Below are 25,901 nucleotides of genomic sequence, written 5' to 3' on the forward strand. Positions count from 1 at the left end.
GCTCATAAATCTGGAGAGACAAAAATATGTTTATCTGGAATCTTGGAATTCAAATTAAATTTGTATCTAGTGCTTGGTTGAACTTTTCAGACAACATTTTACAATGTTTGTCATTTGCTATACAATTTGTACATTTTATTTTAATTTATAAAAACAGTCTCTCTGCTTCCCTAAATAGGTACAGAGGCAAGGCCCGTAGACAGGTTTAGTACATATTTGACCAATTACATCCATGTAAAAAACCCCTGAAAGAATAAAGCATTTTATTTGAAATGCCTCTAAGCTCACAGATGAAGTTCCAGCTTTAAAGAGATCAGCATTTATAAAGACCCAAAGTCTTCTTCAGAGCTCCACACTCACATCTCTGTTCTCACCAAAAAAATGAAAAGTGATGTCTCAAGGCAATGTTTAATATTATTTGTGTCTCACAACAGCACTTGAGAACCTGAAAACTGTTTCCACTGTATTTAGGAGCTGTGAGATACCTGTAATACGAGGCTACCTTACAGGTTTAGGTTATTAGCTCCTGACTGGGGGAAGGAAGAGAACTAAGCTCTGAGAGATGAAATGTAACAGCTCTGTTGAATTCCAATCCAGCAAATGGCACAACAGAACACCTTAACTCCTGAATTATCACTGAACCTGGAGCAGCCTCTGACGAGAGACCCACGTACTTGTCTGTCATTGTTTAAAACTATCTTCTAAGTCTGGAGACTGAAAGAAAGCTTTGTATCTCCTCACAAGTTGAAAGAAAATAAGAATTTGTTCAAATTCTCAATGAGCACATCTGGAATGGTCTCCAGTATTTTGCTGCCAACCTTCAGAGCCAGACACTGTGAGGTTTCTCTGGTTTTATCTGCACCACGAGCTGTGGTACAGCACAGACATAATTGAGCTGTTTCTGACCACTCTGCCTCAGCTGCTGAAAACAGGATCCTTATTAGTGCTGACATTAGTGCAGGCTTATTTATCTCACTTTCCCTCTTCTGGATTACTACCATGCTTCTCAGAATGTCTTCTCAGCCTCAAATTAAATTGCAAATTATAATGTAAATTAAATTGTTCTTTTTTTCCCGGCTATCTTTGGTTTCACGAAGGCCGTACCTCCGAAACAAACAGTACTATAAGGCTTTGGAAAAAAAAGTCATGGGGAGAAACCACTGGTCTTCTTTTGGCTGAAAATCAACTGGATATAAAGGTTTCTGTTATGATCACACTTCTAGATTACCATCTCCTAATATTTTTTGACATAAATCAGAGGTAGTTAAATCCTTAGAACACGAAATAAACCATGTTACTTTAAGCATTACTGGGTATTTTGATTTGTTGTTTTTGGATTTTTTCCTCTAAATGAATGCTCTTTAGCACAAATTTCACGAATACCTTTGTCATCAAATTATATGGAACAGTAACCTCTGCTGAAGAAAAGGCAAGTCTTGATGAGAAACTTTAATGAATCTGCACTGGGGAGCATTAACCTCATTGCTGTGGTTTGCTGGAGCCTGAGCGGGGCCCAGCTCAGCAGCCTCACAAAGGATTGACTGACAAAAACAAGTCCTGCATATGGGATGGGAAACAAATCAGGAAAACATCCTTTACAAGGCTGCATGGAATACAGGCTATCCCATCATTTACCATTTCTTTGTTATTTAGCCCTTCAGGACGTGTGAGTGTCCATGAGTTCTCACTGTATGTTCTACATGTGATGTGTGCTGAGGCTGGGCCATGTGGGGCTTTTCAGTGTTTTCCCCTAAACAGAAAATTTTCCCTGAAAACTTCTTTTGGTTAAGCTCCCAGAAAGAATTACAGGCTGGTTTTGGTTTTTTTCCTTTTCATAGAAGACAAGTTCCAAAGTGACAATTTCATTCTTGCAGTGGGTGAAAGGAATTTGAACTTGCCCTAATAACTGAGTACTTTAGGGCAGTGTACAAAAACTTTTGAGATAAAGATATAGATACAGATGAAATAGATATGAGGTTTTCCAGACTTCTCAAAAGACTTAAGGAGTCCTTCAGAGATCACATGCAGTAGATATCTACACACTGATGATGAAATAACAGCCTCTTTTTTCCTGCTGTTTTCAGCTCATACAGACTAAACCCCTTTTTCTCTGATGGCCCTTATATTCTTTTACACCTAAATTACAAAAGGAAACTAAATTCTTTCCAGTAAAAGCCATAGGTGGATGATACACTTTTAGTTGTCCTTGCTGGGAATGTCAAAGCAGGCAGTGCAATCCTTCTTATTTCAGCAATAGGAATAAACCCTTGTTTGATAGTTTGCTGATTCCTAGATGATCTCTTAGAAAAGATAAACTGCCAACCTTCTCCACTTCTAGTCACTGACATATTTGCATATATCAAATGAGAATACATGGGAAAATAGTGATTCAAAATCAGAGATCAGTGTTCTAGTGTAGAAGGCAAGCAAAACATAACCTATGACAAAGTAGATCCCACATATTTGTAGTGCAACTTCTGGCCAAATTCCACTGGATGACACTGACAGGCTGGTGTTTCAAATCCATGTTCAGTACATGTGTGATTAATTTACTTCATCCATATGGGATTCTGAATGTTTATTATGAATTAACAGCATCTTTTTCAGTAATAAATAAATAACTAGTTTTAACAAAAAATAAATAATTCTAATTAAATAAATAAATCGAAATAATCCTAATTTATGAAATGGAGGTAAGGAATTCTGACTCTTTGTCTACCAAGTCAGTAAATTAGCTAATTAGACAAAAATGGCAGGAAATCAGAAGGAACTAAATCCCTACTTGTATCCAGGAAGGAACTGCACTGCTGGAAACCCTGCTCATGTAACCGAGAGCTTGAGCCACTACACAACTCAGCGTCTTACTCTGGTTCACAGCTCCAGCTTTTCCCCCTTCTTTCCACAGCTATTTTATTTCTGGTCTGTGCACTGCAGCTGTGTTAACTAATTGGTGAGATGGAAATTTCCTTTTCCACGAAGAAGCCAATTCAAAGAGCAAGTCTTTGAAGAAGAGAAGGCTGGGTGAGACTGGAGTTCTGGCCCACGCTAAGCCCCTCGCCCTGCATCCCTCTTGCTATCCTGGCAGCACAAGTGTTGGGACAGAGCTGATGGCCAGATCCCACCACAACCTGCCCATGCCCCTCACACTCTCCCTTCTCCCAGAAGTGCCTGGCAGAGCATCCTCTGACTGAGAGCAGCCCTGGCAGTGCTGGACATGGAGGGAGAAGCGCTTGCTTGGGACGGCCCTGCTGCCCTCTGCCTGCACTCGCCTCTATCAGAAGGTGACAGACACAAAATATCAAAGACTGTTTTTCCTCTCCAAACTCCCTGCCTGTTGTTTTTTCTCCAAACATGAGTCCATCTGCGCCTTCCCAAGCGATGGACGTGCGGCGACATCTGCGTCACTTTGAAAAAAGCATTTGTGTGTTTGCTTCTCACGGGAAGTGGGAATTGCCAAGAAATAATTGTCAAGACCCTTTGTTGTTTTTCCCCTTTTGTATCTATTATTTCTGAGCAACCTCACCAATGCAAATCTGATTTAAGCTCACACAGTTGTGGAGAACAAGGTTCTTGAAGCATCAGAACAAATATTCTTGACTCCAGAGAATATCAATTTACTTCTCTAGATCACACAGATAACCCAAATGTACACTGAGCTCTCACTGACATCACATCCTGTGTGGTAGCAAAGTTCTCAGGGCTGCTCTTAGGGTTCATACAATGGATTAGTCACTCAGACATATTCAGACTGATGGACACGTCTAAGTATTCCCAAGACAGCACTGGAGACAGAGACAAGACCATTTCTGCAAACTACTGTGGGACAGAAGCAATAAATACGTTACTTTAGAAAAAAGCTGAATCTGGTGGTTCAAGAAAAACAGTAACAGCTTTTAAAGCAAAATTGCCAAACTGAAATAACACATTACCATCATTCAGATTTGGTGATTCTTCACAGTTTTGATAGAAACAGCACTTCAGGTGGAAATCTCCCACCAAGGGCAAAATGTTATCATCAACAAGCTTCTCCTTTATACTAGGTTTGCATAAATACAGCTAAACCCAGGTGCAATGAGTCACTCTAAACACACAGCACAGGTTAGAGAGGAGAATTTGACCTACGAATCTTCTCAGATTTAATTAGATTTTCAGTCATGAAGAGAATATGATGGTGAAGGGGACAGCAAAGAAGTACCCAGATACCTCCACAGCCATTTCTGCTCTTGAGCCTGTGATGTTTCTACTGGATTCTGCACTTAGTGAGGAATCTGTGCATCATGTCCTGTCCTTATCTCAGAGACATGAAATAATGAGCTACTCCTTACCACAAAATACCTGCCTTTCACAATTCTGCCTCTTTTTCATCGCTATGACTAATTGATTTCAAGGCAGCTAATAAGTTCAAAACATTTTGTTTCAACTCTGCAAAAGACGTGGGATTTTCCTGAGGAAAACCAAGCCACGCAGTGACAGCACTGTTGATTAAAAACACAACAGCCACCATCCAATGCAGTTTATGATTTATCCCTTCTCTGGCAGAAGGGACATTATTTTGATAGTGGGGATAATAAATTATGGAAAGAAATTACAATCTTTTATCCAAGCCTTTCAGACGTAGCCTTCAAAAAACCCTATCAGTTCTTCATTGCTTTTCCTTTTTCTCTGGGGACTGCATTTGTGAGTTGCAGCTCATCCTTAACTAATACAAGCTTACTTAGACACGAGAGAATTTTAGCATGAAACATTAAAAATTATGAGATGAGAATAAAAAGTAAACAAAATTTAAATATTTTGGCTTCTCAAGACCAAATTATCTTTTCAGTCACATTTTAAATCTGCTTTACATTCCTCAAAGTGAGAACTTCTGGCTTGATAGTCAAAAATACAGAGTTAAAGGAATGAAGTATAATTTCATAAATATAGTTGTTTATCTGCAAAAGCTTCCTGATTAGTAAGCAAAGTCACAGGTTTATCCATCAAAAAAAAATCTATAAAATCCTAGCTAGCAATGGCATTATGTAGCAAGTTGATATTATCTGAGACAGCTATCTGGTCAAAAGAAATCATCTTTCTACAGGAATATTCTTGGTGTTCACAAGACCTCTGTTTTACAATCACATTCCCAAAGCACTAGAAAGTTAGGAGAAGAGACAGATTTCCTTGGAGGGATTCCTATCTCTGGGCACCAGTTCCTTTTTCTTCCAGACAGGATTACCCTGGGGGAGTTGTATGAACTTTCTTTGAAGGACACAATTTTTGCTTCAAAATAGCTCAGTCTGTTCTGAATTGCAGGTATTTTGAAAATAAAACTAGGTTTCCATGCAAGGTTAAAAATATTCCCTGAGCCCTCTCCCACATCAGATTGCAGGAGCTGGACACTACTGTGCTATCAATACAGTCAGTTATTTTTCAGGAGCAAAATACAAACATTGAGTTAGAACACTTAATATAAGTTTGCTAAGTACTTTTGCTTCCTTTCTTGGTCATGGTTCTGAGAGTGTTTGTTTAAATGAGGAGGAAAATGAATAGATTCCCCAGACTTCCCTCCACTGCCAGCAAATACAGCACTCACCGTCGTCCTTTGCATAACATGTGGTGAAAAGGGAAAAATTCGATTCTCCTGTTAAAATACTCATTGTCTGTCACTACTTTGCTTCTCACTTCTCCTGTAAATGTATACTTATGGCCACTTCAGTTTCTACTGACTCTTGTAGAGACTTAGAGAAACATCTTTGGTCTAAATTCTGTGCTTTCATTAACTGGCATTAATCCTGAGCTTTCCTACCACCCTGACAGAACTGCTGAGGAGGAACAGGGACACGGCAGCGTGCTGTGGGACTGGCCTGAGTGGGACAGCTTTTACTGGGGAGGTTTAGTAAAAAAAAAGCAAAAGTGTGGTGTTGAGAAGAGAAGGATGCCACTCCAGCCTTCCCCTCCTGCTGGGTTCTGGAGCTCCCTGGAATGGCATGTTAAAAGGTTCCTTGAAGAGCGAGCTATGCACCGTGCTCTGCGGATCAGGATCTCAGCCCAAACACTGACCGCACATTAAAACTCTCACATGCTAGTAAAAAACCTTCTCTCCTTAACTTCTGGAGATACCTTCCAAGAAGGAATTTTAATGCAATGTGCACATATCGTTTCCTGGAGATACTTCACAGAGATAAAGACAACAGTATTAACTATGCATTAACTTCATATCCCTTTTGTATGAATTTCTGTGTCACCCCAGTGTCTCAGACATCTGTAAACGATTCTGCCAAAGCTCTGGAAGCTGGCTAGGAACTACCAGGAGTCAGGGAAAGCATCAGTGCTCAAGATAGCAGGGTGTATGAATGGTGCTGCTCATCTGCCTGTGGACCCCAGGCCATGGCAGCTGTTTGACAGGATGAATTGGAAGGCAGATCAATGAGAGGCTCTGTGAGAGAGGCCATGGCACACCCCAAAACCAGGGTTTTTTTCCTTTCATTCCCCTGCTTTTATGCACTTCTCATAGTACTTCAGTTATTTAACTTCTTTAGTCTGATAAACATTAATAAAGAAGCAAATTCTCCTCCCAGCACTGAATTTTTTAATCAGTTCTTTAGGCAGTGAGCTTACAGTCTGCTCCTTTGCCAGGGTCAGACAGCTCAGATTACACAGCCACCTTCCTGCATTAGCATCCAGGGATTTATGGAGAAAGTTTCTATTCTGCTTTGTAGTCAGTGAAAATCAACAAGACTGGCAGCATAAGCAGCTTTGTTGTAATGCCCTGTTCTGAAGGGAACACTACTTTGAGTAAAACATTACTCAAATGTTTTTACCTTTAATGGTTTTCTTTAAATTGCTTAATTTGTGTTGTGCTTAGTTCACTGGAGCTCACTAATCTGCTCTGCTGAGGAAAGTATCGGTTGTGCTTTTCTCATTTTTGAAATATAAACAGATTAAGTTGAATTCAAGTTACCCATTTTGCCAAGGAAGAATGTAAATATTAAGAAACCTTTCCTCATCATTTTGAATGCCTTTTCTTCTCTATTTACTGCTTTTTTTATTTGAGGTCCCTGAACATCTGTGTGGGCAAAGCTGTGTCGGCATGAACAGTACACAAAGAGAACTTGGGGCCTGTAACAGAGAGTTGCTATCTCCAAATTAGATTCTTGATTAAATAAACCACAATTTGACAACCTTAGAGTTGCCTTTTAAAGGTCAAGACATTCAGCCAGAGAACAGAAACACTCTGTACCAAACACAAAGGCCTGGTCCGTGTCCCAAGGACCTTTGCTAAGCAGCACAGGTCTGTGAGCAGAGCACAGCCAGATCAAAAGGGGAGCAGCAAAACAGAAGCAGCAGCATGGTCAGATAATGATGGCTCTCTGTTGCTATTGACTCGTGTCTCTGAAGAGAAGAGTTTCCTGAGGGAAATGTGAAGAGAAGAGGCTATTTTGCTCTGGCACTAGAGTGTAAGGTATTTTCAAGCACTGGTGATGATAAGAGCAAGAATAAAACAGAATATGGTGAAATGTGGTGACACCAGAAAAGCTACACCAGAAAAGAACTTCACTCTTGAGCTGGAAGGTCAATGTGCAGAGGGACATTTCTCCAATTCCTACCAAAAGAAACAAAAACTAAGAGGGCAAAGTTAGGCAAGGTAAGAAAGTTCTGCTGTCTCCACACTCTTCTTGCAAGTAGTGGGTAAGATGTGCAAGCTCAATGTTAGCAGAGGAAAAGGAGAAAGAAAGCAGATTCTAGCCTGAAGCAGGAGAGCTGCTTGCTCTGGGAGCATCAGAATAAATCCAGCTGCAATTTTTCTATTTGTATTTTGTGGCTGGGTTTTTAAATGAATCATATTAACACCTTCCTGGGACTGTGCAGAGCTCCAGTTGAAGCTCCAGCACCAGCAGGTTCTCTGCTGCCTGGGTGCTGTCCCCTCCTGAGGTGGTCACTGATGCCCTGACTCTCGATAAAGGCATGAAAATGGTGTCTCTTTGCAAGAGGAAACCTACTTTTTTTGAGGTGTTCACAGTATTTTGTTGTCTTTGTCTTTCCACTGGATGTGCTTGATGCTGGCTAGTGAATTTGAAGGGTCCTGGAATTGCAGGAACTGATAGATATTCAAAGACACAGATAAACATACAAACTGAAAGATATTTCAGTTACATCACCCCCATCTTTTTTTAATTATCTTGTAGTAAGAGCTTCAGAAATTATTTTATATTACTATTCATGAGCATAACTCTTCAGGAACAGCAAGAATCCTGGGGGAGTTTTTTTTAAAAAAAAATAAATAAAAAGAAGAAAAAAGAAAGAAGCTCTGTTTAAGAATGAGGGAGACTGTTTCAATCCAAAGCTTTCCTACTGAGATGTGAAGGGACCAAACTGTCCTAAAGCTTTGAGCCACTTGGAATGAAAACCAGGCAGAACATGCAGGGACCCCTGAAGCAAGTCAGGCCTGTTAGCAAATGGAAACAACAGTACTGTGCACATTTCAGCTCGATGCTCAGCTGGGCTGTATCTGTGCTAAAGTCTACTTTCTGTGAGTTTTTGTGGCTGGGGAGCACTTGGGAGAACTTGCAGCATTCACTTTCAGTTTTACCAGCTTGTTTAAGAACAAGTTGTATTTATTTCCTTTCCTTATTAGTAACTATAAACATTATAGAATTCCAGTTCCTGTTCCATTTGTTTCTATAGATATATTTATATCCTTTTTTTGTTGTTGTTGTTATACACTTTCCATTCTAAACAATTCAACCCCTAGCAAGCAATAGAATTACAAGATTACAGGAATACCAAGGTTTGTTTTACCTGGTTGTAATATTAAACTCTATGTATCAGTTAAAATGAATATTAGACCATAGAAAATCAACATCTTTCAACCTCACTAAAATTCAAAACCACCAAGATGATTGATTAGTTTTTGTCTTGTTGTTTGTTTTTTTTTTCTTTTGATGGTTTTCATTACGTACAGCTCTGTATTCTCTTACCTCCCAGGAGTACTTTTAAGTAGAAAAACATGATCAGACTTATTCACAGACAGAGATCAAGAAATTAAGCGTCAACCACTAAGTATTTAGAGGGAAGAGCTCTGATTTATCTCCTATAAACTAACAAAAATATTTCGCCCAAGACAGAAATGCTGGAAGGATAAATAAATCCACATCTGAAAGACAAAGAGCAGATTAAAAGAAGGCATAAATTAATCAAAAGAGCTACTTACTCAATTAGCAATGACATGTTTGGGTTCCTTTACACTGAAAGAATCTGGTGGCAAATGCTGGGCTTTTGGGGCCTTAAAGTAAGAGTAGAGGAAAATATACGGTTTAGGGGACCTGAAGTAGCTGTTTTCCTGTTAATGCAGAATGCAATCCTGTCAATACAAATTTAATCAGCTGTGAGGTTTTCCTCACAAAACCCATAATTCAGCTGTCAAATTAAAAATAGATGTTGGCAGTTCTAATCAAAAGGCACACACTGCAAATTCAGATAACACAGTATAAATGAATTTGAAGTCTGTATGAATGTACTGAACTCCAGTACTTCAATACTTCCCTGTCCATGTTTTTACCTGCTAATGTCACTATACTGGCAATGTGTAGGTAGCATAAAATTCTCACAGAACACAGGAACTCTTCTACATCACTAACAAAGAAAAGCAAAATGGCAGAGAAATACTATGTCACACACACACAAAATCCTGATTTTCAGTCCATTTTGTACCTCTGCCACCCAGTCTCACATGGAAAGGAGGAAAACAGCAGGGAATATGTATGTACTCAGAGCAGGATGAACTGAGGACAGCACTCAGCTGTCCCCGCAGGCTGGCCCATGCTGTGTCACTTTTCATTTCCTCAGGGGTGCTTGTATTGCTATTTGAGCCATGAGAATACCCCACAAACTTGTTTCCACACAAACATTTTACTCTGGAAATAAATCAAATTAAAATAAATCAAATAGGCTCAAATAAAAATGTTTTTTTTCAAGGTTCTGAAAAGAGACCAGACTTAGAAGCCAGAAATCAGGAATGTCAGGCACAGCCCGTAGCTCACAAGCAGCTGGTAGAAGTTTTAGAAGAGCCTCCCTAATATTGTTCTGTACTGGAAGAGTTTAGCAAAATTATGTGCTTATTTCCACCCTGCTGTCTCCACATTCCTCACTCTTTCTGGCAGCTTTCTTCTCACACAGTTTGTTACTCCCCTACTCTAAAATCTACAGTGAAGGCCATTAAAAGTGAGGTGCCACAGCAGTGAACAGGCAGGGCTGAGCCAGCCACCTGTTTTTGGGGCCGAGTGGCCGAGATTCTCCTTCACCATGAGCCCAGGCCAGCAGATTAGGCAGCCACTAATTTACCATATTTTAATTAAACATACTTAATACAGCAAAAAAATGACAAACTTTTAACTTTACTGGACAGAGTCATGAGAGCATAACTAATTTACCTTGAGCTGATTATCATCTGCCCTATGTTTTCAGCCTACATCCGTGATTTCCTATATTTAGCATTATTATCATATTTACATTCTCTTAATGATTTCTGCTCATTTGGAAAAGGCTAGCACATGCTTATTCTTACAAATAAGAAACATATATTTTAAAAGCAAAATTTGAAATTTTCAGATAAACAAGAGTAGAAAATCTTATATCCATATTAACTCTACACCAAGAGGTAGGTACACAGGGAGATGCACGCTGTTTCCAGATGCTCACATTATCCATTTGGGAGCAAAGGTGCCAAATTAGATCTGTCACTCTGTTGAAACAACTCTTCCTGCCTCTCCTAGGACCTGGTATAAGCTGCCAGAAGTGTGTAACCCTTGTGGTTGTAGAAAGATAGATTGAAAATCAGCTCCCTGGGGATTTAGAAGACTAAATGTAGTACTAAAACAAAGTGATTCATTTTCTGTAATTTTAGCTGTGATAAAAACTTTTTCTATAACCTAAGTGAAATCCCAAAAGCTTTCTATTTTGTTACAGCTACCTACAGTACAGCACCAATGACAACTATTGTTGTCCTCACTGATCTAATGGAGGGATGATGATTAATAAGAAAGCTCATAAGCAATGAAAATTATATTTGGATTCCAAAACAAAAATGGATTTAATTTGTCCCTTGCACTGGTTTTACAGCCACATATGAAGAATCAACTATGCTAAAGGCTGCAGAAACACATGGCCATGGGAAGCCCCTGCCTCAGAAACCTAATGGTGTGCAACCTGCCAGTGATGAAATGTAAGTAGCAATTTCAGAAAAGCGGCATCAAACATGAAAAGCTTGGTACTTATCTCAATTTGGACCCAGCAGCTCTTGTAATGCTCACTAGTTACCTGAGAAATACAGCTTCACTTTTTCAGGAAGGCAGGATGATGCTGACCCCAAGCTATTTGATGGGAGAATCTAAAGATCAGTTTCACTGATTTGCTCTAATAGTTTTCTTCTTTTATTTACCAGAGAGAAACTAGTTACCAAGTATCAAAAGGTTTTGAAAGCTCCAGGTGCTCACATCAGCCAAAGCTTTAAAAAAAGAGATGAGGAGGAATGAACAGGCACTGTGGGGAAAACCTCTCAATGAGGCTGCTGATGATTTGGGATCAGCAATGGTACATTGTGAATAATCCCTTTCAGATTCCCTTGGCCAAACATCAACACCACAGATGTCTTCAGGGATAGGTATGAAAAGTGAAGGATCCTGAGTACACTATACCTCTCCAAAAAAACAAAATCAAATGGGATACTCAAAAATAGACACACAGTCCTTACAAGCTCTTTTCAGTCTGACTGCTCCCATGCATTTTCTTCTTCAGTATAATTAAAATGCTATACAAACCCTTAATATTCATTTAGCAGTGCTGCAGTGAGCCTTAGTTACAAACTAATCTCTTACACATTTTCCTTTCACATTATTCAGAACAGTGAAAATTTTGTGGTTATACCTTTAGGTTATAATACCAATGTTATACATTAATAATGCTTTTATTCACTGTATTTAAGGTTTAATTTTTCTGTTGCTCTTTCACAATCAGAGATTAACATCTTCCTTCAATACCAGAATGTCTGTGCATTCCTAAAATGCCCTGAAAACAATTTTTATGTTCACTGCATAATACTCCATCAGCTCTGTGCCACTGAAATATTCCTCATGTGATCTATTAAAGAAGAAATGTGTATGTTCACTACTAAGATTCCAGAACATCAAGAACTAAAACAATACCAGTTTAACAGGTATGAACACCAAACCTAAACCCTAAAAGATTAAATTAAAAAGAATCAAACTAAGCAGAACATGTCTTGAAATTCCACATAAGATCCCCAAGACAGAGGAGGAGCAAGCATTGTTCCATTATTTAATAAGGAAATTGCAGATCATTTTGCCTGACATCAACGTCAGGGAAATTGATGGAAAAGCTGGTACAGGAAGAAATCAGTGTACAATGAAAGGATGATAGTACAATTAACGCCAGTCAACACAGAAAATTAGTTTTGTCACGAATAAAAAAAAACCTTCCTATTTTCCCAGGAGACAATGAATTAGTTTGATAAAGTAAACTCCTGTAAGATTTCATTAGGGCTTTGGGTCACAAGTCTACAGGATTTTTGATAGAAGCCCCAGCAATGTATACTATCAGCCTGCTCCATTCTAAATGGACCCAAACCATACTGAATGATCTGAACAAAAATAAAAAAATTATTGATGGAAAAAGCTGCAAATTACAAAAAGTTATAGAGCTATAAATAACATGAAAGGCAGGCCCTTAATATAGATCAACTAAGAATACTTTGTGAGGTCTGGCCTATATTTTAACACAGAGAAATTTAAGTTTTGCATTAAAGGAACAAAGAAAATCTCATTTACAACATAGGAAATGATTTTTGAAAAGGAGCTACTGTGAAAAGAAAGAAATAGGAGTAATAGGCCCAAGCAGACACATTCCCAGAGCAAAGTGTAGGCAAAATTATTCTTATTGCCCAAGGTGGATTAAACCACAACACAGGAGTTGGTGCTACTATACCTCTCTGGTTTCAGAAAGATCATTACTGGGACAATGTCCTGAAAAAACAGCTCCAGAAAACCGAGGATTTTACTGAGAGAAATGAGACTAATTTGTGATGATAGGGGGCCTTCAGAAACTCCAGTTGTTAGGTTAACATATGAGAAGTTACAACAGAGGACTGTGGTATATGAGTACAGAAACAGCAGAGTGAATGCCCAAATAGCAGTGGTATGTACTTGGGAAAAATCTGACTGATTTTTCATTTATATCATTTGCCGTTGAATCTCCATCTCCAAACAACCACAACTAGGAAAACAAGCCACTTATAATTTGATTCAATATCATCTGTTAGACTAGGTATAAAGAAAATACTTCAATTAAAAATCACAATTACTAGTAAAAGTACTAATAAGAGCAACTGCTAATTGAAAATTACAAAGCAATTTCTAAGAAGCTCTTTAAAAATAAGCTAAGTACCATTGTAAATAAAGAAAAGGTTTGATATGCCATTGAAAAGGGCCTGGAATGAATCTGCCCTACACAATTCCTACTTACCCACCACCTCCCAAGCAAAATCCACCAAACCCTTTGCATACATTATCCACCTACAGTTTCACCTACCTGCATCAAACCCCATCATCACTGCCCAGACTGGTGCCTTTCAGCAAACTTGCACCAAGCTTGGCCAAGTGCACATTGCAGGACAGGCATAGAATTTGTCTTGATAAACTGGAGATGTATTGCAAGCACAGGATGAAATTAAAAATGTTCAAGAGCAAGAAAATGCAGTTAGGCAGAGGTAAACATACAGGCAGCACCTGAGTACATGGCAAGTATATATAAAAAAAGGGAACAGATAGTACAGAAATCAAAAATATCAGTCTGTTGCCAAGAACGCACGAGCAAGGGTGACTCTATTAGCAGGAGCAGAGTTTGCAAGGAACCCAAAATATTCCTTCCACTTCACTGAGATTTGATCCACCTTCAGCTGGATTACTTCATTTTAGCTTGGTGAGACACTGCAGGGATGGGAGAGATAATCTGAGGAATGCCCAAAGTGAAAATGAATGACCAGAGGACTGGAAAACATGATGCTCAAGGAAGAACTGAAAGATGTGGCACTACTTAACTTAAAGGAGAGAAGGCTGAGAAAAAGAGAGAGACTTGCTAACAATTTGCTTTTCAACTTATCTGGGGATTTCCAATAGAAATCAGGAGAAGTTAAAATTTGGGCACATGGATAGATTTACATATCAAATGCTAATATGTTAAACTCAGATCCTAACTTACATTTCTCAGGAGATCAAGTCTGACAGTGTTTTCCAGACAAATACCCATGCATTACAAACCGCTTTGAGAAGCTGCTGCTTTCCTGACGTGAACAATAATTTCTCCTGGTACTTTGATTGACGCAAATGTTCAATCACATTTAAATCAAAATAGGAGGAAGCTACTATTTTCCATGGCTTCCTGTAGGACGTATGCACTGTTATCCCAAAGGAGAGGGTAGGTTATGCAATTGCTGAGCAGCTCTGGGGAAACATTTCCAGCAATTATTTGGAAAGAGCTGAGAGAATAAACTTTTAAGACATTCTCATCATTTAGTATTTTCATCAGAAAATAACAATTAGATTTCAAAATAATTGGATTTTGGTTATTATTTCACTCTCCTTATGCAACGGAATGGAAGGGAAATGGAAACTTGCCTCACTAGTATTAGGATTCTTCCACTGGATGCATGTGAAAGTGCTGGCTAATAAAGAAGTGGAATAGTTTCCTCTGCCTTATCATATTCTAACCTCACTGGCCATATAGTACAGTCCTAAACTTGATTTAGAAGCCAAAATGTACCAACTGTTTTCCAGATTAAAGAGATCGTAGAAAGACAGCCAATTCCCACTTCATAGCAAAGCTAAATGCTGCTCCAATTCATCTAATGAATAAGTCAGACAAGTTCACAATGTTGACATCTGAAATGTTATTTTTCTCTTTTAAAGGGAAATTAAATAGAATTATATTAATTTCAAATAAATTTAAATAAATATAGAGTTCTTTGAGCATAAATTATCACATAAATACTTTTCCTCTGGTTACATACTTCCTTATTTATTCTTACTAATTATCCTGAGTTAGCAGAATTTCTAATTTATGTGCCTTGAGCATACAAAAAAACCCCACAAACACTTTTTTATCTCCTTGCATGACAATATTTGCAAAACATCAGATGAAAGATTTCAGCTAAATAATTTTCCATCCACCAGCAATAGCATGGCCTACTGATGGAAAAGCTTCCTGGCTTCAACACTGAGCTCTCGAGCAGCTTCTAAACTTGAACTGGACGTTTTTATTTATGTGTCATTACTACAAGCTCTTCTTGGGTTTAGAGCTACTCCACATCAATTCTATCCTCTGAGCTCTGGAAACAAACTGGAAAGCTGGGCGAGAGCTAAGATACACGGAGCTTTTTCTGAGCACTTTGGAAGCCAAAGTTATGGAAGACTTTTTCCACTTTGACCATTCGTTCTTTGTTATGCTTGGCCTTCGTCCCCTCCTGTCACCTTAAAAATGAAAACAACATGTTCATTATTATTCATGGAAATTCATCGGAAAAGGAGAAGACATCCCTTTTTCCCCCAGCTGTTCTGTTTTTATTTCTTTTGGGAAAAACTATGCTATTCTTTGCTTGGGTAGCAATCCTTTGAACTGTTGCTTTGCCACTGAATTCACAGGAAGATAATAATTTGCATTGGCTTCACTGATTCTTATCTGCAGGGCCCCAGCAGCAGGAGCAGCTGCAGCCACAGGTCCCTGTTCCTTGTGATGTGGAGTAAAGGGATGCTGCTGGATGCACCTCAGCTGGCCTGGTATTTAATGTTACATGTTTACAGTACTCCTTGCAGCAACCTGTGCTCCTGACTGGGGTGTACTGGATAGCACAGGATAAATGCTTATTTCTATTAGTGCTACTCCTAATTACATGAAATGAGATGCTATCTATTGCAGCTGACATAATTGCATTGACCATTACCTTGTTACTCTCCTATGAGACAGAGAGAAAATACTATCCTACTTTTTAAATACCAGTAATTAAATTATATCTTTGTATTTCTCTTTTTGCAAACAAACTCTTTCTGCCTCTTTACAAAAAAGATATTTCCATGTGTTTGGTCCTCCTTGTTTTTCCTGTCTGGATCACCTCTGATGATTCTGCAATTGCTTTTCAAGACTGGATGAGCAGTACCATGATCAATATTCCATGTAAGACCATTCAGTGAACGGCATTTCAATTACTTATAAAATCTGCATTCTATAATTGTATGTTTTACATACTTTAGCATTTTAACATAGTGTCATTTTCCAAAACCTCTGCCTAGTTTAGGAGCTTTAACTGCCATGTCTAATGTAGCATCAGAACTCTTTTCCTGGAATGAAATGGTTAATGCAGAAATCTGTGATTTACACAACGGGTTTATTTTATTTTTTTTTTCCTAACCTACCACTCTTTCCAGGTTTTGGCACTAAACATCTGCTTCACTTATTGCCATGTCGTCTGTCTGTGCAGTTTGCTTGCTAATTCTGTATTTCCCTGCTGAAAGATTTGTCTTTGCCTTGAACAGCAGCTCGACTCGTGCTGTGTGTAACTGGCTCGTGCTTTATCTTCACATTTGCTCTCTGGTCACCATGCACAACATTTCCCCTGAGATTCGCTTTACAACAGAGTAATGTTCATGTAAAAGCTCCCTTTCTGTGTGCCTCCTATTACACAAAAACTCTCACAGCCAAGACTCACATGTCCAAGTCAGTGCTACACACAGATGTGACACAAAGACACAGAAGATAAAACTTTTCCCTCGAGCTCATGGACAGACTCTTATTCCCTTTGCTGTGAAGTTCCTGCTGCAGCTCCTTCTCAAGCTGCAGAACCCCACCTCTCTACACACAGGAGATACACCTCTGCATCAGGAGTCTGTATACACCTGAAAGGGAGTTTAGAGCAGCACAAAATATTTTGTACAAAATATGAAGCTCTCAATTGACTGCACAGGGGAATAATTTGCAAGACTGTGAATTCCCTTCCCCTGAAACATTCTGCAATTTGTTATCTTACCTTCAAAGACACTGCACGTGTGGCAACACAGGAAGCCATAGATACGCATCAGACCTCGTGAAAGGTGTACTGTGAATGCAGAGTATAAATTATCATAAATGTGTGCACGTGCACATCATAGAATGGAATTACAATACATGAAAGCGGTGCTCAGTTTTAACCAAAATTGCAGTCCCAGCTGTCTAAATTTGAGAAAGTAGGAGCTGTGTGTTGAGCATCCTCAAAGCTAGGCTGTCCTTGTTCGGAGTCTAAAGCGGATCTAACAGCCGCATTGTAGGCACGAAGGACGGTAAAGCCAGAGCTTTAGCACCCGTAGCCAGGCTGAGGTCTGTCAGAGACACACATCGATACCCGACAGGGGAACCCTCCAAAGTGACACTCGATTTACCACTGTTTCGAAGCAGGCGGGGCCGCGGTGGAGGTGGAGCCGGCTCTGCCCGCTGCGGGACCGGCGGCCGGGCCGGAGATGCGCTGAGGTGCGGCGGGCCGGGCTTCCTGCTGCCCGCACACCTGGGAGCGGGACGTAGGCGGGGGTGGGAGCTCCGGGCAGCGCAGCTGGAAAGCGGAGCGGGCCGGGCCGGGGGAGGCAGCGCCGGCAGCCGCGGAGGGAGGCGGCAGAGCGGCGGCGGGAGCATGGAGCGCTGCTCTCCCCCCGAGCCGGAGCAGGAAGCGGTGGAAGCGTGGCTGGACGATCACGGCGACTTCACCCGCTCTTACTTTGTTAGAAAAGCTACGAGGTAAGACCGGAGCGGCGGCAGATAGAGGCAAGAGGCAGTTCCTTTCTTTACAGGAAAACCTCGTTCTTTTCCATTGCACTTGGCTGCCTCCAAAGAAAATAAAAAGAAGCGATTCCCACCCCACCGCCGCCGCCCCCACTCTCGAAAGAGCAAGAACTGAAAGCACCACGCAGCAGCTCCGTGCGGCTGCCACCGAAGGGCACATGCGGCGCTTCCCCGCGGGCTCTCGCCGTCATTCCCCAGGCCGCCCCGCCCGGCACCGCTCGGGGAAGCTGTCCCAGCCCCGCAGCTCCCTGCCCTGGGCTTCCAGTCATTTATTTTGTGTTCTCCTCCGTTCAAAACAGACACGGTCAACTTCCCGTGAGTAGCGAGCAACTATGTGTTACCCCGCCCTGCGAGTAGGTAGAAGCCTCAAAGAGCATCTGATGTCTTGGGGAGGGCGGGTTATGTCAGTACTTAGTCATCTCAAAACAAAGCGCCGCTCTCCAAGAGCTCCGTCACCCCGTGGGTTCGTCACCTTTATTTTGACATGAGGGCGGCCCCCCACACCGGCCAGGGCCACGGGTTAAGCGCCGAGGGAGCTGCTGAGCCGTGCGCGGTGCATTCGAGACCGGAGCTCCGCCCGACGAGGGGGGCTCCTCGGGATCCCGTCCAGCGGGGAGAGCGCCTCTGGGACACCGCGCCTTCCCCCGGGAGGGAGGCGGGGGTGCGGGGGGGCTCGCTGCCCGGCTGAGCGGGGTGCAGCCCGGGCAGGGAGGGCTCGCAGCCCGGGCAGCGGGAGCGCTGCCGGCAGGGGGCGGCGCGGGGCCGGCGGGCGCTGCCGCTGCTCGGGGGCGGCCGCTCCGCGCTCGCCCCTTCTCGGTGCCGGTTCTTGCGAAGAACCCCATACTGAGGACCTGAAGAGCTCGTCTGGGCATTTCCCCCCTCTTGGCTTGACATGCTGCCTTTTGGAGATAAGACGAGGTATTTGCTCACTGTTGTCACACACTTCGACAGCGGGACTTCAAGTTGACTTGGAGTAAATTCGGCTATTTTTAGAAGTGGAGTCAGGTTTCCATTTTGAATATTTTCCGATAAACAAAGCCGTGGGGATGCAGAGCCCGGGCCATCTGCAGCTCCCACGGTATGTCTTAGCGGGAGCTAAGGGATAGGAAGTCCAGGGTTGGCTCCGCGGGCTCGCCGCGCTCCTCTCGGCTGCGCTCCCGGCTCCCGAGCCGCTCGCACCATCTGCTCACCGCTGCTGGTTTGCTTCTTCCCAGAGTCATTTGGCGGGGATGGATGCATTCTGAATGAGGTTTTCCTGCTGCTGCTGCTCCTCTCTGCATGGGATGGGGCGGTAAGAAGAGAAATCCCCATCAATAATTGACTCGCAGAGAGCTGGAAAGCTTCAGGGGTCACCTGCTTGCTTGTGACCATCTGTCAGGCAGTCCCCTTTCTTTTGCTGCTGCTCCCTTAGGTTCATTTAACAGAGAGGGGAAAAAAAAAAGCCTTTAAAATGTCTTTTAAATGTTGAATTTATTTTTTTTTTAAGGCTGTACATAGGTGCAGGATGCATAGACGGAAGTTGTTAACCTTGATGCTCTCCAGAACACCAGTGCGTGGTGTGGCACTGAAGGGCAGCTTGTTTGCCCAGGAAATAGAGTGCTAGCAGCTTTGAGAAGTAGCATTTTCTTAGCTAAGCCGGTCACACTTCCTTTGGAAGCTGGAAGCAGCACTGAACAAATAGGAATGCTAATTAATAGCAACCGCTGTGTCAGATTGGTTTTCCCCATGGGCAGGTTTGGTTAGTCCCTTTCTTTTTTTTTTCACTCCGAGGCACAGTTTTACGTTTGTGCCGTTCTGAAAGAGGCAGTGCTTGGGAAAATACAATCCAGTCGAGTCTCTGTGATGGCAATGCCTCTGCAGTTAGAGAGGCACTGTGGACTTCGGAGTCCTCGCTTGGCAACAATTGTGTGATGTTTTTGAAATGATGGAAACACTGCAATTGTCTCAAAATTCTCTTCTCTGCTGTCTTGCATGGAATGTATAGAAAACTATAAATAATAAGGAATACCTCTGTTCTGTGTAAGTTTGTGTTTGAAAAGACAAATGATAAATGACTGTATGTTGGTTCAAAGATGATAGCATGTAGAGCTGAGTGATTTGAAAGAACTGCTGTACTTTGCAAAGAGGTTTAGTGTTCCATTTGGTAGTGTTACTTAGGGCTTGAAAAGAGAAAATCCTACCATCTAATACCATGCTTTGTTTTAGCTGAATCTTTCCAGAGCAGCAAACATTGAACAAAGACCATGCTGTTAATGTTTTGCTACTTAGCATTGTATTTACTCTCTCAAGTAAAGCAGTGTTCCCTGAGCTAGTTTCAATTCTTTTTTAATCGTAATTTACTGCTTCTGGGTTGGTGTTTTTTTGTTATGTTTCATAATATGCCAACATTCTCACAGGTCCTGAAAGCAATAGTCTAAGAAGTTAGTTAATCCGGTATCTTGCGGAGCACAGAGGCATATTCAGCTGCATGTTGTGAGGCACAATTGCTAATGGATAAAGATAGTTTCTGTTTCTCAAATATTTCTACATAGGAATAGGAAAAGATCAATGGCTCCATCATTTATGACTGCACAATACAAGCTGTTTACACTCATATTAATGAGCTTTGAATTATAACCTAATTTAACAGTTTTATAATGAGAGTTGAATAGTTAATATCTTTTTTTTTTCTGCAATTAATTAATTCCCACAGTGTTTTACATAGTAGTTCTGTTGGTAATTTCCAGACACAAAGAAGTTTTAAATAGGTGTCTAAATAATACTTAGAAGATGTATGTTTTGTGGGTTTTTTTTAAAGTATGTGGTTAAAGTTATCATCTCATATAATTGAATAGTTCCCTCCTGATCCAGTTTGCATAGGGCAGTTTGGCATTAGTGTCTGTTGTCGTGGTTTTGATAGAAATTGTGTTTTCTGGCAAGGTGGCACTTTAAAAGCTGTGTCTTTCTATTCACAATTTGTTCATTAAGTGACATCTGTTGGAGTCGCTGCGCTCCCCAGTCCATGTTCTGGATTCTTGGAGAGAAGGGCTGCAGGTTGTCAACTTAACAAGTGTGCACCTGTGTTCCTCTCCCCCCTCCGGTGTGTTGCTGAAGATGAGCACATTCCAAGGGCTTACACCTTGCATTTTGATCTGCAATGCCTCGAGGCTGGCAGTGGCTGCAGGAAGGCCACATCCCAGCCTCTTTCCAGGCTGGGCTGGCTCTACAAATATTCTGCGATAAAACCGCGTTGGTTGAATTCCACGTGAGCAGTGCGAGGCTGCAATCCTACAAGCGTGTAATCCAGGTGAACAGCTTTGAGTCCTCTCTCCTTTGACTAGGTGAATAAACTGGGATCCCATCAGTAGGAAGGTATGGAATGAGTTATTTATTGCTTTATTTTGTACCAGGGAGCTGAGTGGCATGAGGAGGCAATATAAATAGCTGTTATCCGTGAGGTGCTGTTCCAGGATGATCAAAGTGCAGCACAACAAAGGGGAAATGTGTCACCGGCACACTCGGGGATGAGATGAATTTGGTTCACTCACTGAGGCTGTGCTGCCTGACAAAACTTCTGGCTGGAGAAGTTCTGCACGCTTCAGGGTCAAGAGTTTCTAAATGCCTCGCTCCTATGAAGTTTAAGCTTTTTTTTTTCCCCCCAGCTCTTCTTGTTATTTTTCCCTTCACAAAGTTTTAGAATTTCCTATCATATTCTGCCTTCCCAGAAGCAGAAACGTTTTCAAGTAAGGTGATTCTGCTTTGTTGCTACAACTATGATTGTTCTAAGTAGGTTCTATAAAAGAATAATCTGCAGGGTTTTGGGGTATTTTTTTTGGTCACATTTATGGCTAAATTCATTACAGGTTTTGTCTTCCTGAAGTTTTATCTTTTTAGATTCCTTTGAAAAAAAGAGCCCATGCATTGCCATGCTCAAATATCGCACTTATTTCAACCTGCTGTGGAATATTTCTGTACTTCTGACTTCCTGTTTGTCCCTGTTTTAAAAATATGGGAGTGATTCTCTCTTAGTGCTCTTTGCACTCAGAAGTAGCAGACTGCCAAAACAGCCAAAGTAAAATTTCTCCTCTCGATTGGAGGTAACTGTATTGTTACAGGTAGCTTTTATCTGCCTTTATCTTTTATTTTTTCCCTAAATATATGGTATGATGAAGACAAATTATTGTCCCAAATCTTATATGTCCTTCAGTATGAATAAGATTATTTTGTTATAAATACATCTTGGCTTATTAGCAGGTTTGAAAAATATTTACAAATTTTAAAAGGTGGGGTTGTATTTGGCAAAAATAGATGTTCTTAACAATATGGTACTTCACAGTGCTTCACTGAGGATTCCAGAACTGGTGTTTACTGGGGAGCTGTGCTAAAATTCAGATATTGCACTACTTGAATATATCAACTACATTTATTACTTGGAAAAAACTCAAGCACAGTTGTTTGGGGTGGTGTTTTTTTACCTTCTTGATGGCTGGTGGACAATCAATTTATCATGTGCTGCCTGTGGTACTACATTAGTCGGGACATTTGCCTTCTAGTCTCTGTCTGGAGAGCTTTTAAAAATATCTTGCAGTTTGAGCCAGCTATCTGAAGTTGAATCTCCTAAATATTATGTGTCATATGCATTCTAGGCATTGGTAATGAATGTGTGCTTAATTTCTTGTAATTGAGTGAAAATTCTGATTTTCAAAGATAAAGTTATTCGAGGTTTTCTGCACTGAAGCGTGCTGTGGCCTGCATTTTTCTTAAAAAGTAATAATCCTAAAAATGCATTGGTATCAACCATATGTGCTCCTAACATGAGCTTGGCAAGTAGACAGTGAGCTTTGAACTTCCATGATTGAAGGAGCTTTTCAGTGGAGGCACAGAATTCAGTGCAGAGAGTTGGGGTTTGCTGCAACTTTTCTAAGTTACCCAATATAAAGCATTTACAAGAGGGCTGCAGACCCACTGATTCTTGGGACCATGGCTTGAAACCCACAGGAAGCAGCGGTGTTAATGCAGGGGATCAGAATATTTTCTCCCACTTATTTGGTTTTATTGGATGTTTACTGAGCTTTTCTGAGAACTAAGTACAGGAAAAAAAAATCAATTTCTGTGAAAACTTGGAAAGTTTTCTTGTTGGTGTAATGATGTTTATAGTTATCCCGCTTATAAATAATGTATCCATATCCTTCCTTATGCCTTTCAGGATAACAGCAAAGTTTTAAGGTGAGCCTAAAATATTTTTTAACTACTGATTCAAAAAGCATTCAGGAAGGTGAGGAATGTTACCTGTGTTCATCAAGTTGCAAATGTTATTGACTTGTGGCATTTGTTGTTGGAAATACAGTGAGGTGAGTGCAAAGTGAGATGAGTGCTGGAGTATTTTGGAAACAATCTCTAAAACAGCAATTATTTTAGACTGAAGAAATTGTCGTTTGAGAAATGATAAGAAACCACTTTCTAGCTATTTACATCTTAAATTCCCCCAAAGCTCTAAACTGAACTCCTACACAGAATCTTTGGTATGGAGATGAACTAGTCAGCAGAAACTGAGAGTAGCTACAAGGAGAATGTGTTTTCACTCGGTTCTGCTTGCCCTATGAGACAAAGAATCAAATGGGTGTGCAGAATACATAAATTAAATACACTGGTAAACCTCATACAATTGGTGGAAAATAAGATGGAGGGAACCACTCTGACAGTTAACATCCCTTCTTGCCTCCTCCTGTTTCAGGGTAACTATTACCATACTACCGTAGTTTTGATAATGCCAATAGGCACTGAAATCTCATTTCCATTGCTGGGTGTTTTTTTGGCTGTAGATGGGGAGACTTTAGAGAACAGGGTCAAATTCCTGGCAGCTGGGGAGAGAAGAGGAGCTGAGGGATACATTGCCTCTGCAGGAGACTCAAGAAAGTCTGACACCTTTCTTTGATTTCTAAGTTATAAAGGATCTGAAGGTTCTGTATTGGCTATCTGCTGAAGAATCCTCATGTGAGGAGGATTCAGGCAGTACATTCTTAACTTGAACTAAGATGCTACTGCCTGTTTTCATTTTCACCACTAAAGCTTTTTTGTTTTGTTGTGGTAAAAATATAATTACTAAAAACACAGTATAGAAGTATTTCTTTTCCTTACTGGAAAAGAAACATACATAAATTTATATGGAATGCTTTCTCTTTGATGTGGTTGACTTGAAGAAAACCATATTTTAAAAAGGGCATTAAATACAAAAGGAGCTATTTGCAAAGTGCCAGAAAAGATGCCCTCGTGGATAACACAATGGTTGTAATTTCACATTGGCACTGAAAATATCACCACAAAATATATTTTCTTAGTAAAAGATACATATTTTTTTCCACTTATCTGTGTATTATGGATAACTCACCCCAGCAGGCAGAGCCAAAGCCTCTGTAGCACTTCAGTCATACCTAACCCCTGGTTTAGGGATTCAGGTGGAAATGAAATACCGCCGAAGATTTACATGAGATCTCCAAGCAGGTGGGAATTTAACTTTTAATCCACATTTCACTGAAATTACTGGTATTATCCTACTGCTTTCCCCAAAAAAATTATTTGGTACCTAGTTATTTTTAATTTTTTCTTTTTTTGAGTTCGGAGCAAGAAGCAAACATAGGGAGGAGAAATAAAGGTCAGGTTTTAGAATTTGAACTTGAATCCCTGGGGATTTATTCTGTCTTTCTTTATAGTGCAAGTAGAAAGTCTGTTCTGTGGAAGAAAGCTTTCTTGTAAAAAGTGAAGCTTGAAGTTAGGTTATTAAACAAAAGTTGAAAATAGCCAAGAATAGCTGACAGTGTTAGTTTCCCAATCTGAATACTTTTGCTAATAAAGCAATCTCTGCCTTCTATTTAAAAAAAGAGCATTCAGACAAGATGAAAATTTCATCATTCTATAAAGTTATTTCAGTCTCATGAGCATGGTTTGAATCAAGAATTAGCATTCTAAATTAAGAACTGTATTCAAACAGAAGTAATTTCTGCCAATTGAAATATTTAAAGCTAAATGCATGCTAATATGTTTGACCGAATTGTGCTGAAAAACTGGCACTGTTGTACTTCATATTCCAGAGTTGCTTGCCTACTACTGTGAGAAGTGGCATGTCCACTAACTATAATTGGGAAGGGTTTAAGGAAAAAACATCAATTGTTTTTATCAATCTACTCTTGTAGTCAGTTTGAAAACACTTCTTTTACAGTCAGTTTACTGTTTCCATCTAATGAGGCCTTATACAATTTATTTAAATCTTTCCATTGCTAGAAAAGAGACAAAACCACTTAGAATGTGATTGTGATATAGGAAGTATTAGAAAATGGGAAGGCAATTATAATATCCAGGTGGCTTTGCATTTAAAACTCCTATGATGAAACCAAATAGTTTTGGAGTTTTTGCTAATGCTTTAAATGATTTTTGTGTCTAAATTATGTCAAGATGCTGGAGAGAAATTTGAAGACATCTAGTGGTTATTTTATGGAAAGGAATTGAGAAAACAGTTCCAAAGTTTAGCTTGAAATATTGTTGGTTTCAACATCGACAGGATTAGGCTACAGGAATTCAGACACTGTAAGCTGGCATTCTCTAGTAGGCAAGTTTGTAATCCCTCTCCTGAAGTGTGTTACCAATAACTGCTAGCTGGAATGAAAAATTAGCAGAACAGTCCATGCAACTACTAAAATCTTACACGTGGTATTTATGAACGGTTTGTGAGTAACAGAGAAAACAGGGAATTATTTGCTGTTTCACTGAAAACTACTCATTACTGTGTTCTGTTTTACAAAACTGCAAGCGTTACGCATTCTTTGTGTCAGGCAAGTAACGTGCAGTTTTTACTGTCATTGCTGCATCTCAGTGTTACCTCTGCATTCTGGTTTTTGTATATTTTCTCCAAAGGTGCCAAGCAGTTGTGCTCAATGATCCCCTTGGTGTGTTCTTACACAGGTAGTGTGGCTGTATGTAAGCAAGACAATCACAACCTGGCTTTTAATACTTAAACACCTTCACTGGGTTGGGTTTTGTGTTTGTTTTTTTTTTGAGAAGTCTGCTGTGTGCTTTGA

At 40.4% G+C, this 25,901-nt stretch overlaps 2 protein-coding genes across 45 annotated transcripts in view; one reads left to right on the plus strand and one right to left on the minus strand.

Moving 5' to 3' along the window:
• RPL7L1 (ribosomal protein L7 like 1) overlaps positions 1 to 25,901 on the minus strand; it is a 142,204-nt gene that overhangs the window by 66,035 nt on the left and 50,268 nt on the right. The window contains exons 1-2 of one of the 21 annotated variants that reach the window (XM_086888196.1): positions 17,457 to 18,117; positions 17,069 to 17,137 (exon numbers count right to left, since the gene is read on the minus strand). The exons of 19 other annotated variants lie outside the window; for them this stretch is intronic. The gene's annotated coding sequence lies outside the window, so the exon portion shown is untranslated. Of the gene's footprint in view, positions 1 to 17,068; positions 17,138 to 17,456; positions 18,118 to 25,901 lie in introns of those variants that run through there. One more of the 21 variants, XM_086888207.1, reaches the window with a different exon arrangement.
• PDE5A (phosphodiesterase 5A) overlaps positions 1 to 25,901 on the plus strand; it is a 103,640-nt gene that overhangs the window by 38,605 nt on the left and 39,134 nt on the right. For 8 of the 24 annotated variants that reach the window (XM_023926520.2, XM_023926522.2, XM_086888088.1 and 5 more), the window contains one exon: positions 11,098 to 11,200. The exons of 2 other annotated variants lie outside the window; for them this stretch is intronic. In XM_023926520.2, the coding sequence (XP_023782288.1) occupies positions 11,118 to 11,200 (83 nt within the window). In that variant the 5' untranslated portion in view covers positions 11,098 to 11,117. Of the gene's footprint in view, positions 1 to 11,097; positions 11,201 to 17,648; positions 17,806 to 17,933; positions 18,166 to 18,590; positions 19,870 to 20,837; positions 21,202 to 25,901 lie in introns of those variants that run through there. 14 more of the 24 variants (XM_086888099.1, XM_086888104.1, XM_023926523.2 and 11 more) reach the window with 11 other exon arrangements.

Source organism: Cyanistes caeruleus, chromosome 5, assembly GCF_971803275.1.
Source record: "Cyanistes caeruleus chromosome 5, bCyaCae1.hap1.1, whole genome shotgun sequence".
NCBI lineage: Eukaryota > Metazoa > Chordata > Aves > Passeriformes > Paridae > Cyanistes > Cyanistes caeruleus.